The sequence below is a fragment of the Acipenser ruthenus genome, chromosome 12 (genome assembly GCF_902713425.1).
Source record: "Acipenser ruthenus chromosome 12, fAciRut3.2 maternal haplotype, whole genome shotgun sequence".
Classification (NCBI taxonomy): domain Eukaryota; kingdom Metazoa; phylum Chordata; class Actinopteri; order Acipenseriformes; family Acipenseridae; genus Acipenser; species Acipenser ruthenus.
This window is the reverse complement of record NC_081200.1, coordinates 39,527,743-39,542,211: the sequence shown is the minus strand read 5'-3', so window position 1 is coordinate 39,542,211 and position 14,469 is coordinate 39,527,743. Positions and strand designations below refer to the sequence as shown.

The 14,469-nt window shown below is 37.8% G+C and overlaps 1 protein-coding gene across 2 annotated transcripts; it reads left to right on the top strand.

Moving 5' to 3' along the window:
• Positions 1 to 995: 995 nt before the first annotated feature.
• On the top strand, positions 996 to 14,303 carry LOC117416461 (ubiquitin-conjugating enzyme E2 U-like). Of its 2 annotated transcripts, XM_059035105.1 has the most exons (11): positions 996 to 1,040; positions 1,713 to 1,801; positions 2,790 to 2,871; positions 3,969 to 4,061; positions 4,283 to 4,380; positions 5,779 to 5,905; positions 6,829 to 6,913; positions 11,414 to 11,502; positions 11,765 to 11,861; positions 12,306 to 12,424; positions 13,172 to 14,303. In XM_059035105.1, exons 2-11 carry the CDS (start codon positions 1,736 to 1,738, stop codon positions 13,327 to 13,329), a joined length of 1,014 nt encoding a protein of 337 aa, XP_058891088.1. In that variant the 5' UTR covers positions 996 to 1,040; positions 1,713 to 1,735; the 3' UTR covers positions 13,330 to 14,303. The 2 variants fall into 2 exon arrangements, with proteins under 2 accessions (XP_058891088.1, XP_033883432.2); XM_034027541.3 differs by lacking the exon at positions 996 to 1,040 and having other exon boundaries at positions 1,063 to 1,801.
• The last annotated feature ends 166 nt before the right edge of the window (positions 14,304 to 14,469 follow it).

Genomic DNA, 14,469 nt, shown 5'->3' with positions numbered 1-14,469 from the left:
TTTCTTTTTTTAAATCCTGTTCAAATACATTTTATATAAGTAGCTAGATTTCATTGTTTGTATATATTTGTTGCTATGCAACTTTAATGCAAAGATCCAAACCCTGCTTGTACAGAAGACAATCATTTGTTCAACATTTCAGCTGGGTACTATACTATGAATCACTACACTTCAGCTGGGTACTATACTATGAATCACTACACTTCAGCTGGGTACTATACTATGAATCACTGAAGTGACAGCGGAAGCAACTCCAGAAACTTTGGCCAGCCGTGCGTTCTCTTGCTGATCTCTGGGAAATGATTCTATTATTTATGAATTGCGTAATTTGACATGTGAACATTCTTGTATAGAAGACCAATTGGATATTTGCCGTCTAAGATGTAGGAAAAAAACTCCAAAAAGCCCAATTTTTTTAATGAAGTTTTTTTGTTTTTTAAACACTTCCCTACCTAGGTATCTGCAGTTGTATTCAGGTATCCTCTGTTTGTGTTGATATATTCCTGTTGAAACCACTTTAACTAAAGACTGTGAATCAAGTGCTGAATGTTTTGTGTCTGTGCAAAATGTTTTACTAGTGCTGTGCTTTGTAAGCAGTCTTTAATAGTAGTATCCAGATCAATAATTGCGGAAGGTTTAGAACTCACCGTTATTGTATTGGAACAAGGTGCCTTTCTGTATTTGTGAGAGGATGCTGCACAAATGTTTTATGTGGCAAAATAAAAATAAGAAAACTAATCTATGTGTTGTACTTTGTCTTGTTTGGCCTTATTTTTTTTTTTTTTTAATGCATTACTTTGGGGGCTTTGATGACTAATCAGGAACCAAAACTAAAGTAAAGATTACCCATTGCCAATCTGGACTAATTAATATTGTGTGGTATACATAACCATAATGAAGATCGCTCTGCTTCAACTGCGAAATGCTGCAGTTGTACGATATGTCCACTAGATGTCAGTAAAGTCAAGTCCTGCGAATTTCCAATGTGTTTCAGCTGTTGCCTAACAACCATTAAACAATACGTCAAAGCAGCAAAGAGGGTAAGTGCGCGGGGTTGACAGACAGAAATCGTCTGCACGTTCTTTTTAAATAAACTTTACAACTTTAAACTTTAGTATAATTTAGAGTAGGCAGCCACAGTGCATTGGAAGCTGGTGTTAACAATTCTTTTTAAACGTCATTCATTTCAAATATTGAAATAAAGCTGAAAGCAGGTGTCGCCTCGGTGCTGTATTGTCTGTGGGTGAGGTTTAGGGTTTGTGATTTTGTCGTCATTAGGCAACTGGGTTTCAGCATATTATTGTAACTTAAATATATATTTTTTTCAGAAATACTTTTCTCTACTGTATTTATCTACGAGTGCAATAACGTATTATTATTATTATTATTATTATTATTATTATTATTATAGCCTGTGCGTTTTGTTGTGTTTTTGTATTCTTTATTATTTTACAATACCAACAAATCTCGCTAGCTGTGTGGACTCCTGTTGATAGGAAAGTACATTACACTGCAGTGTGACAAATAACGACTGTATGTGTATTCAGTGATGTGCATTTCACTAGCTTTAGTATACCAAAGATTACTGTAACGTGTTTAACTCCAGTCAATTGAACAGCTGTGCTCTGTTTTGCGGGCATAATGAATTACCACACTGTGGTATACGATGTGATAAAGGATTTCTGGTTCTGCTCATTTATTGTATTTTTTAGCCTGACTGTAAACTCCGCGTGCCATGCACTCCAGGGCTTATTTACTATTGGAGAGAGATTATCTACAGCTTCAGAAAGCTAATCTTTTTGTAAGTAATCGGTTTTGTACAGTATTTTAAAATGTCATTTTGTAGGTTTTCTCAACCCCACCCTCACCCCCCTGATATGTTATTTGTATAACACAGGACAACCCAGCACACAATATATGATTTACTGGGTTTCATAATTTAAGACCCCAGAGATAGCGTGGGCTTCATTGGACGCTTTGAAACCACGTGTTTGCCATTCACTGCATTCACAATTCAAAACGCGATGATCGAACAGTATTTATGTAGAGTAAATGGGGTGTAGGAGACCAGTACTGGGGCACAGACTGGTCTCATTGGAGCCATTGCTCTGCAATGGGGTGCAGTCCATTTTTTTTCTAAATATGTAATATATAAGGGAGTGACAGCATTTGTTTTTCTGAAGCTCCAGATCGGGGCTGTTTAATCTGACACACATTGTTCAACGATGCACATTTAACACAGCGTGAATTGTTGTCCCCGTAAGCCATCCAATCCTATCTGAGTCTCTAACTCAAGTGAAACCAGATTCTAGTCAGCTGAACTAAGATATAACATATGCATCAGCATGCAAGTTTGACACTGGGGGAAAAATTAAATTGCACCAGTTAATTGCATACTGTATACACTCTGGATTTGCTGTTATTTTTAAATCAATGTATTATTCTGTGATCTGAGGTTTTAATCCTTATTAATTACTGTTCCTGCACTCAAACATGTATAATAATGTCACCAGCATATTTAACCTTTGGGTCTGTCTCTGAGCAAGTCTTACTAAGGTGGAATTTCTTTATACGAAGACCAGTATAAAAATGACCACGAGGGGTGTACCCAGGTAATTTCTCCCCCCCTGTCTGTGCAGTGGAAATAGGAAGGGGAAATAAATAACAGGTGCACACACCCCTAGTTGTAATTTTAACAGTGGCCTCAAATTCAACCTTCAGGCTTGCTCAGGGATAAGTCGTCTTTGTATTCATGTTCTTCACAGTGTGTATTTCTGTTGGCTGTGCAGGGCATTTCTGCAGCACCAGTCAGTGACAACCTGCTGGAATGGGTAGCCAGAGTCCAGGGTCTGAAGGATTCTCTATGGGAAGGTGAGCTGGCTGTCTGTTAAATACGGTGACACAGTGGGTGGGTTTCAATACAGATTTTAAAGCAGCAGCTTTAATGGTAAAGAAGAATCAGGCAGTCGATCATATTGATAATAGAAACTCAGCTGCAAACTTGGGTCATCCAGCAAAAGCAGTTTGTATTCGTGATAGTTACAGTTACAGATAGTTACAGATCATTACAGATCAGAGCAGTTATTATCATCCAGCCTTGGGGTAAAGCACTCTGGATGAAGTGCACTTAGAGCTTGTAATGTTGTCTCACCAGCAGGGGTCACAGTATGTTACAGTGCTGCTTCACAGACGCTGCTCCTTTTAGCAGTTATGCTCTATTATCTACTGGCACGGTGTGCTCTACTAATGAAAATGTTATGAAAGCGGAGAATGGTGAGAACACTGCAACTTTTAGTTGGCTTGCCTATTTCCACACTCTGAGAGCAAATGTGGTATTTATTACATCCACTAGAAGTATGTTCCTGCATAATGATAAAAGTGAGTCTTCCATGAAGCCCTTGTCTATATTAAGCTTATTTGTTTTTACACTATAACAAGCTGACCAAATACCGTACTTATTTGAACAATGCAAATCTATTGTAATACTTGGTACAGCTCGTTACAGCAAGGTGACTCACAGAGACTGCAGTCATGTTCTTTTACACTGGCAGTAAGCTTTATCCACTCGTACAGTACAGCATGTGTGGGCGGAAACCCTTTCAAAAAGGTTTTGTAATGTATTCTGCCAGATTTCATTGCCACCAAAACTGTATGATGGCCCAGCAGCACCCTGTGTTCAATGCGTCTGTAGTGCAGGGGTCTATGCCAATGTGGGTGGAAAGGCATCATATTTGGAAAAAAAACTCCCATGACAAAGTCGTTTTGTATGTGAGGAATGCAGTCCACGCAGTCATACAAATGGGTTGGTTGATTCTGTCTGCATGACCTTGAAAAGGAACACAATGCTGCAACACCTGAACTGAATTGCTATGCGATGACTAGTCATCCACTGAAACTGTATATCACTCTCTTTATATTCCTGCCGTACGCAGCTTTCAATTAATAAACGACATCTTTCCTATCCAAAGGGGGCGTGGTTCAGCTGTATCTGCGATACAGTGAGGGTTACAACTGTGTCCCACCAACCGTTGTATTCAACACTATCCCGTTCCATCCAAACGGTAAGCTTGAGGACATGGTGACACTAATGCATGATATGTTTACTATTACTGGTGTGAATAACAATATCGAATGAATGCAGCATTGTGTGTGTTAAATGATTGCCTTGTGTTTGCATTAGTAAAACAAAATCGATAACCTTTGGAGTGCCTTCCACGATGCTATACAGTTCTTACAGGCTGCTGCGTATGCTGATTATTTTTTTGTTTTCAATGGCGTCTAGTGGATAAAGACTCGGGAAGACCATGTATCGACTTCCTTGACAGTAAAGAGGCTTGGAACCCCAGACTGTCCCTCACTAGTATTCTACTCACAGTACAGGTATCAAGACTAGCATTATATTGTACAGAAGGCACATCTTTCCAGCCATATTGTATTATGGATTTGAGTATAGCAAAATATGAGTGCTGGGTTTCAGTTCATAAAGTTGCATCTTGAAGGTCCAGCCACTAGACTCCCGCTCCTTGTCAACCAAGCCTGGAATGGTTATTATTATTTATTTCTTAGCAGACGCCCTTATCCAGGGCGACTTACAATTGTTACAAGATATCACATTATTTTTACATACAATTCCCCATTTATACAGTTGGGTTTTTACTGGAGAAATCTAGGTAAAGTACCTTGCTCAAGGGTACAGCAGCAGTGTCCCCCGCCTGGGATTGAACCCACGACCCTCCGGTCAAGAGTCCAGAGCCCTAACCACTACTCCACACTGGTCACCTGCTACAGTGCATGTGTATACTTGTGTACAGAGGTCCAGAAACACAGACAGCTCTAGAAGCCTGCATTCATTTATAAGGGTGTAACAATTACAAACATATCACAATACAGGTCATCTTATGGTGCAATGTGTTTCAAGTATATTACAGCAGTCAAAGTGATTTCCTTTCTACTTTGAGTTCCTCCAAAATTCAAAGACTACAGTGCTCTGATAGCTCTGATTTTGACTTTCTGTTCACACAATAAAAATATACAGAGATGATTTGTATGTTATTTTTTCCTGAATACTTCTATGACTCACACAACATAAGCAATACGAAAACCTAATTTACCAAAGAAAATTACTGTGAGCAAGGTACTTTACCTAGATTGCTCCAGTAAAAACCCAACTGTATAAATGGCTAATTGTATGTAAAATAATGTGATATCTTGTAACAATTGTAAGTCGCCCTGGATAAGGGCATCTGCTAAGAAAATAATAATAATAATAATAATCTGATGGCAAAAAATTGGGACAGTACTGTGCTTGAAAAACCGTATACATATTGGCCAGCAGAGGGTACTGTTTTTCAACATTTCATTTTGTTTGCAGCATTTTTTTTGTGCACACGATTAGCAGTCAGAATTTATATTTGGATACTGGAAAGCTATGCGTTGTAATAATCTGAATGAAAAAAAACAAAACCTTAGTCTATTAATAATGATCCATTGGTTTCTAATGATAAATTTATAATATCACTATTCGGTCACTATCTTTTTTTAAATACATTTTTAGAAATGTTCAAACAGTTTGTGTGAACTCTGTGGAGTTGAGAAGTTGCCCTGCCAAAACTTTGAAAAAAAAAAAAAAAAGAATAAAAACATTATGCAGCATGAAATAGACACACAGGTAAGAATACATAACATGGCACACACAGTGACTGAAGGGGATCATATTTTTTGTATGTTTTTTTGTATTAACTTTTTCAAATTTTTTTAAATTTTATTTCCTTTGTCTAGGTAATGCTGTCTAACCCCGTCCTGGAAAATGCTGTAAATACCGAGGCTGCAGAAATGCTAAGGACGGAGCCATCAATATTCAGACAAGTGGTGTTAGACTGTGTCAGCAATAGCCTGCAGATCCAGAGTGAGAACCTTTGCTGCTCCTTGTATTAGATACAATATCAATGAACACAAGAAATTTCTGTGTGTGTGTGCATCAGACCACAGCTTGTCAGTCTGCACACATTCCAGATATGCTATTAGGGTGTTGATGATTGTAGCAATTTCTTTTTAAAAAAGGCGTGCGACATATAGGTAAAATGTACACTGTAAATGAAAATTCCTGAAAATATTACAGTATAATTCGTGCCAACAATGTTTTTATTACTACAAAGAAAAGCAGATGCTATCACTCAATAATATCCCTTAAGGCTCTGGTACACATTTGACGTGTGGCCGGCCTGAGCCATGTGAGGGGTCTGTTTCAAGCCTAGCTCAGGATATTGTAACATTTCAACTAAATTAAACAAAACCAGCAATAGAATGCCAGGTGTTCCCTCTCGCAGCCGAAAGAACTGCCCTTGAACCCAGCTTCTGCCCTTGGTGATACTTCCAATATGTTTGGACTGATTTCCATACTAAAAGGAAGGCCTCCTGTAGCATTGAAAACAAACATATTGTACAGCACGGTGTAAACTCTATAATAACTATTTGATCACTGTAACCATGCCATCAGAAACCTACAAATACTTCCACTGTTTGTTTTATACAGTAAGTGATTCTGTTACTGTTAATGTCAGAAATTGATAAAGATTTTTTTCAGTCCAAAATGGGCTAAAATAAACTTAGATCTAACCTTCTTGTAACCTTAACAGTGATATCTGTATTGATTCACAATGAATTAAATAAACATTGGCATTTAAAGGGGTAGGTCAGTGGGATCTGTCATTCTGTCATCATAACATTATATAAGTACTGTGTGTGTGTGTGTGTGTGTGTGTATATATATATATATATATATATTTATATATAGCCTATGCATTTAAAGCAGTACTTTTTTTCCACTAGGTGGAACCAGCATCTCCGAGGACCACATTGCAGCCTCTCAGTCACCAGAGATCCCATCAGCAGGACCTAGCCCAGAGCACTGTAGGTAAGCAGAAACAACAATTACTCTGTATAGAGCGATCCACAGTGTTCTGGTCACCGGCAGCCATACTGTGTGGTGAATGACGTACTGTTGCTCCGAACCTCCCAGCGGTTTGCACCCCCCCATGTAGAATGCGCTTGGGTCCCGGCCCTTCTGCTGTATCTTGCACTGAGGGAAGGTTCACAGAGGAATCGCCTCGAATTGCTTCCAGCTGCAGCCACTGGTGTGAGTGCAGACACTGTCTGTTCACAATCCCACCTCTTTAAGAAGGAGTTTTTATGAGAGGAAGCATATTGACTGGAGAGAGAGCTGCGTGAGAATGATAATAAACACAAGTCAAATTATTAACAAATGCCTGGGTTTGCCCTTATTTCCATGACAGTGTTATTTTTTGTATTTATTTTTTTTAGTGCAGTTACACTCAATGATACAATTTGGGGTTCTGTTTCACACAACAGAGGTTCCCACTTAGCATTTTACAATTAAAATTGCTGTGATGTTTATTCGTGCATTTAACTGTCATTGATTATTTCATCTGGAAATTTCCTAAATTGAACAGAATTTCGCCAAAACAAACGGATCAAACTTTTAGGAGCAACTACACTCACCAGTTTACATCAGGGTCTTTTTAATGGTCTTAAACAACAGCAGATCTAAATAGTATCACATCAGTAGTAATCCTGCAGGTTAAAGTGTTATTTATTACACCGTGTAAAAAGATGTAACGAAACTGCACGACAGTTAACATCACCGTGTAAAAAGATATAACGAAACTGCACGACAGTTAACATCACCGTGTAAAAAGATAAAACGAAACTGCACGACAGTTAACATCACCGTGTAAAAAGATATAACGAAACTGCACGACAGTTAACATCACCGTGTAAAAAGATAAAACGAAACTGCACGACAGTTAACATCACCGTGTAAAAAGATAAAACGAAACTGCACAACAGTTAACATCACTGTAAAAAGATAAAACGAAACTGCACGACAGTTAACATCACCGTGTAAAAAGATAAAACGAAACTGCACGACAGTTAACATCACCGTGTAAAAAGATAAAACGAAACTGCACGACAGTTAACATCACCGTGTAAAAAGATAAAACGAAACTGCACGACAGTTAACATCACCGTGTAAAAAGATAAAACGAAACTGCACAACAGTTAACATCACCGTGTAAAAAGATAAAACGAAACTGCACGACAGTTAACATCACCGTGTAAAAAGATAAAACGAAACTGCACGACAGTTAACATCACCGTGTAAAAAGATAAAACGAAACTGCACGACAGTTAACATCACCGTGTAAAAAGATAAAACGAAACTGCACGACAGTTAACATCACCGTGTAAAAAGATAAAACGAAACTGCACGACAGTTAACATCACCGTGTAAAAAGATAAAACGAAACTGCACGACAGTTAACATCACCGTGTAAAAAGATAAAACGAAACTGCACAACAGTTAACATCACCGTGTAAAAAGATAAAACGAAACTGCACGACAGTTAACATCACCGTGTAAAAAGATAAAACGAAACTGCACGACAGTTAACATCACCGTGTAAAAAGATAAAACGAAACTGCACAACAGTTAACATCACCGTGTAAAAAGATAAAACGAAACTGCACGACAGTTAACATCACCGTGTAAAAAGATAAAACGAAACTGCACAACAGTTAACATCACCGTGTAAAAAGATAAAACGAAACTGCACGACAGTTAACATCACCGTGTAAAAAGATAAAACGAAACTGCACGACAGTTAACATCACCGTGTAAAAAGATAAAACGAAACTGCACAACAGTTAACATCACCGTGTAAAAAGATAAAACGAAACTGCACGACAGTTAACATCACCGTGTAAAAAGATAAAACGAAACTGCACGACAGTTAACATCACCGTGTAAAAAGATAAAACGAAACTGCACGACAGTTAACATCACCGTGTAAAAAGATAAAACGAAACTGCACGACAGTTAACATCACCGTGTAAAAAGATAAAACGAAACTGCACGACAGTTAACATCACCGTGTAAAAAGATAAAACGAAACTGCACAACAGTTAACATCACCGTGTAAAAAGATAAAACGAAACTGCACGACAGTTAACATCACCGTGTAAAAAGATAAAACGAAACTGCACGACAGTTAACATCACCGTGTAAAAAGATAAAACGAAACTGCACGACAGTTAACATCACCGTGTAAAAAGATAAAACGAAACTGCACGACAGTTAACATCACCGTGTAAAAAGATAAAACGAAACTGCACAACAGTTAACATCACAGTGTAAAAAGATATAACGAAACTGCACGACAGTTAACATCACCGTGTAAAAAGATAAAACGAAACTGCACGACAGTTAACATCACCGTGTAAAAAGATAAAACGAAACTGCACGACAGTTAACATCACCGTGTAAAAAGATAAAACGAAACTGCACGACAGTTAACATCACCGTGTAAAAAGATAAAACGAAACTGCACGACAGTTAACATCACCGTGTAAAAAGATAAAACGAAACTGCACGACAGTTAACATCACCGTGTAAAAAGATAAAACGAAACTGCACGACAGTTAACATCACCGTGTAAAAAGATAAAACGAAACTGCACAACAGTTAACATCACCGTGTAAAAAGATAAAACGAAACTGCACGACAGTTAACATCACCGTGTAAAAAGATAAAACGAAACTGCACGACAGTTAACATCACCGTGTAAAAAGATAAAACGGCTTCAAGTCAGCTGTAATGAATGGAGGGTCCAAAGTATAACTTTCAGGTTCAGGAGGGGGCTTCTCGGCTGTGAATCTAATCCTCCAAGCCAGCGATGTCTGAACAAGACCCCATTGTATTGAAGCATGAATTGTTATTGTTCTCGAGATGACAAGCAGATGACCTCGTATATAATGATGCTGTTGTTGGTGGAGCACTATTGTGACCTGTTTTAATAAAATTAGAAAAACATGATATGACTAAATACTTAAGCAAGTGTCTGATCTTGTAGTTCATAGAACTTTCCATTAGTCACCCAGTGGCTGTTGTAGATGTGACATAAAAATAAACTGATGGGACGTTTACAGGAATGTTTTAACTTCAAAGGTTTTGGCTTCAAAGTTATCAGGGACTCTGGGGACAGGGGGACTTGGCAGTACTTCACCATTGCTCTCAGTAGAATTCAGCTGGTGTGCAATTGAACTTTAATTCAGAACCTGACAGTGGAATTGTAAGCAACTTCCAAAAAATGAAATGAATCAAGCTCCTAAAAGAAAAAAAAATGCACATTAAATCAAGCAGCAAAAAGGAAAAAAATGCAGGTTGAATCAAGCTGCAAAAAAAATCCACATTTCAAATAAACCGACATCTCACAACTTTAAACCCTAACAATAATGTTGTCTACTTGAGATGGCTCGGATGGGAGGCGGGCTATAAAGTTTTTGGCAGTGAAGCATTTATTTTATGTTCTGTTTTATGTAGGATCCCACCACTGTCTGATCACAAGAACATAAAAACTAAGAAATCCCATAACAAATAAAGAAACATCATCTAATGGCCGGTTTATATTTATAACTATAATGTTCTTACTGTCAGCCACCCGTACTTTGCTGGATCTGCATGCAGTGTATTTTAGGAGACAGACAAAGAATTTCAACTGGTGATAGATTTACAGACTGTTTATAATACTCTTGATTCCAGTCCAGGTCTGTGTTTATTGTCTTGGTGGATATGCACAGTACATATAAATAGAAACGTTTTCTGAATCTGAATTGAGCCATGGAAGAAGCAGTTGTGAACGAAAAAAAAAAAAAAAACACATTCATGCAAAGTGTTGTCTGCTAAACACGAGACGTAATGCAAAATGTAAGTCACCACAAGGACTGCACCCGTGACTAATGGGGAAACTTGGTAGGGAAAGGTCCTATTTATTTGGGGAGATATAATTTAAGTTAAGAGATAAGAATGAAAGATAAGACCCCCATACCACCCTCAACAAAATAATAGCTGTTTACAGTGATATAGCAACAAAGAGTCCTGTAGAAACTCAGGCTTTTATTAGTCATGGGTGGAAGCAAAGGTCAAGTGGTCTTGATGGCTGTTACCTTGGGATGTCATATAAGCCATTAGTAGCTGTTTAGATAATCATTAATTTAAATAGACTGATACAGGTACATTGTTAAAAGCTTAATGGTGAAGGAAAGGCAGGATGTCAGGTTTGAAAAGGTGCATTTTAAGTAGAGTTTACATGCTAAAAGAACTAATAGTTTGGTTTTTATCTTCTTAATCTGAAAACCTAACTAAATATGAACTGATTAGTTTAGCTAGATGTAAACGCTCGGTTCCCTATTTTATGTAAACTTCATTTCTTAATTAAACGCTAGTTGAGTTTGTGTTGTGTTTATGTCTTTCTTGTGTTTTATTTTGATAGTTTTATTGTTTTGCTAAACTGTCACTGATAGATGATGTGTTCTATAATTCTCTTTTTTGGGTCAGAACTGTCAAGAGAGTATGTTTTGAAGAGTATTTGAAAACCTGGTCTGGAATTGCCACATCAAAGGCAACACAACATGTAACAAATCCATGTAAGAAACTTTAACATTATAAATATATTAGTTGTTTGAATGAGACATTGTGTCTCTGTGTTTTTTAATATACCACAGTAACAACACAGTGAGCAAATGATTCAATTCCTCACAGTGTGACATTATTGCATAGGGAGTTCTCTAACCACATTTATATAATGGTCCATCATTTGATTTCTTTTAGGTAAAGCCTAACAGTACATCTCTATAAATGACAGTATACATTTGAAATGAAAAATAATTCGCCTAATTGTTGTTTCAGTGCTGGAGGAGTTAGTGTTGCAACCTGCTCTGCATGCAATGCATTATGGTTTGCAAGGAACAGGACTCGCAGAGGAAGCAAATGCACAAAATGAAGCGTAAGAGAATGTTTGGTATATATATATATATATATGTATTGCATGCAAGACTTGATGAATTGTAAAACTAGAAATCATGTCATCGTGACCTATAAAGGCATGTATTTCTGTGGGGTTGCTGCTACAAAACAGCTAATGACCTTAAAACGTGGAATTAGACTCAAGAATGAAAACGCTTGTGATGCAAATGGCATTCACATTATTTAACACTGCTTATCTCTATGACAGATATATTCTTCGTTAAAAAGCACTTGCAGCATTTTTATTATTTTCTTTCTAAATCGTCCATTCATTTGATTTGATGAATGAGAACAAATGTTTAAAATGTATTGCAGTGTATCAGTTGATCTGTCTACGCAACTGATGAAAACCACGTCTGTAGATAGGATTAATGAATGCACAATAAATGCGGTGCCTAATCACTGCCTTCATGTTTTAACACAGGTACAGTGCCATCATGTACGGACCATGTGTTAAACCAAAAAAAAAACATGTTACAATAGATGAAAAACTGGCAAAAATCAACAAAATGAAAAGGATTTATCTGCCAAGTAGAACACCAGGTGAGATCAGAAGGGCACACCTACTAACCAGACAATCTGTATGCCTTGGGAAAATGTAGAGAGCTGTAAAATATGGTTCGTAAAATGTGCAAATAAAAATGCTTTCACGTGAATGACATTATTAGTTTTGATACCCGTCACACGGACGCACAGAATTTACAGAAATCTGGTAATGTTGCAATTGTATGGCAATGAAGATATTGAATATGCATTTACATGTAGTTTTTTGTAAGGTATTTTTTGTATATGTATTTTTACTGCTTGGGGAATAAAAGGTCGTTTCATTTTTCATTTCCTTTGTTCACTTTGTGCTGAACTGCAATGTTATGTCTAGCAAGCTAGGATGTAATCTGAATGATATTAAAACGCTGTTTTAGATTACATTTTGGTAGTTCACATTATTCCCACTGATATGCTTGGTTTGGAGCTGCTTCAGCACATCTTCTGTTTGGTATTAACAACAACTAGAAGGGTTTTAATAAGGGTATCCATTAGTCCATTGCTGTATCCAAAACTACCCCTACAGTAACTGTTTTGAACAGGACTGTAGACTCAACACTCGGCGCATAAAGGTTTCATGACACCAATGGGCTATTCCGTGCGATTTCTTCAAGCCCTGTAAAATAAATAAAAGTAACTATATAATATATCAATAAAATGTGTTTGGCTGCACATCGATGTAACATATTTAACATAGCGTTCCCCTGTTTCTCTTGATGTTTCGTTTCACTGCTTCTCGGTTTTAAGAGGCCAGCACTCCGCTGCAGACAGAATGGACAGGAAGACTGTCCTCCCGTGACCCTCACCACAGCAGCGGACACAAAGAGGAGCTCTGGGAGATGGAGGTGGACAATCTGGTTGCCTGGACCAACTCTCTCCACTTGGAAGAGTTAGAGGAAGATTGACAACAAAAGATATCAAATAAAAACGTTGCAGTGATCGTGTTGAACATGAGGACCATGTGAAATAACAAATGTCTGAGTTTTGTTGTTCTGAATATCAAGGACCATGGTCTAATGACTCAAGATGCCCACATACAGTAGTATGGTGCACACAGAGGTATTGTGGCCTCCTGTCCACCTCCAACTCCTCTGGTTTCACTCAGTCTGAAGCACAGAAGGAGCACCCTGAAGCCAGTGCTAAACCCCACAGCCTGAGGCATTTATAACAATTCGAATGTTCTCACTACTTACTCAGGCTGCTTCCTGTGTATTATATATTGTTTCAAATGACGTTTCTTTGTTGACTGAATTGTGACGTCTTTACTTCCTGATGTGGGACTTGAAGACAATAGATCAGGATGCACCACTTAGGGAAAAATACAGGAAAAACAGAAACTTTGGCACCAGTAACTTGTCAGTGTTTAAACCATTAAAAAGTAAATCTGAAAAGTTCAGTGACGGGTGTCCCATATTGTCTCAAGACAAGCCTTTCAGATAGCACAAGGATAACCTTATTTACCTTAAGGACAATACACAAATGTGGATCAAATCAGATGAGGAACATACTGTATAAGGAGATACATTCTTAGAATGATAATAGAGGGGTCTAAATACCAATGTATTAATCCTTGTTTATTGAAAGCCACTTTCCACTGTATTTTCACTTTTGTTGTTTTTTTAATTACAAACACTGTGGTCTCAAACAAGATGTAAAGACACATTCCAGTCTAAAGAAATCAGGTTCTTCGAGTGGAAAGAATGTACTGGCTTATTTGAGACGTTAGATAACAGACCTTTCACTTCAGGTGAGATAGAAGAGTTGGCTCTTTGAAGCCAACCATTTCCAGGACTTGTGATGTGATACTGTAGGCTACACCTTCAGATGTGATACTGTAGGCTACACCTTCAGATGTGATACTGTAGGCTACACCTTCAGATGTGATACTGTAGGCGCCACCTTCAGGTGTGATACTGTAGGCTACACCTTCAGATGTGATACTGTAGGCTTCACCTTCAGATGTGATACTGTAGGCTACACCTTCAGGTGTGATACTGAAGGCAACACCTTCAGATGTGATACTGTAGGATACACCTTCAGATGTG

Excerpts from the sequence above, each read along its gene's own strand:
- LOC117416461 (XM_059035105.1), top strand. The coding sequence starts at position 1,736 with ATGCACTCCAGGGCTTATTTACTATTGGAGAGAGATTATCTACAGCTT. Across the intron at positions 4,062-4,282 it reads TATCCCGTTCCATCCAAACG|TGGATAAAGACTCGGGAAGA; the intron begins GTAAGCTTGAGG and ends AATGGCGTCTAG. Across the intron at positions 6,914-11,413 it reads CCTAGCCCAGAGCACTGTAG|AACTGTCAAGAGAGTATGTT; the intron begins GTAAGCAGAAAC and ends TTTTTGGGTCAG.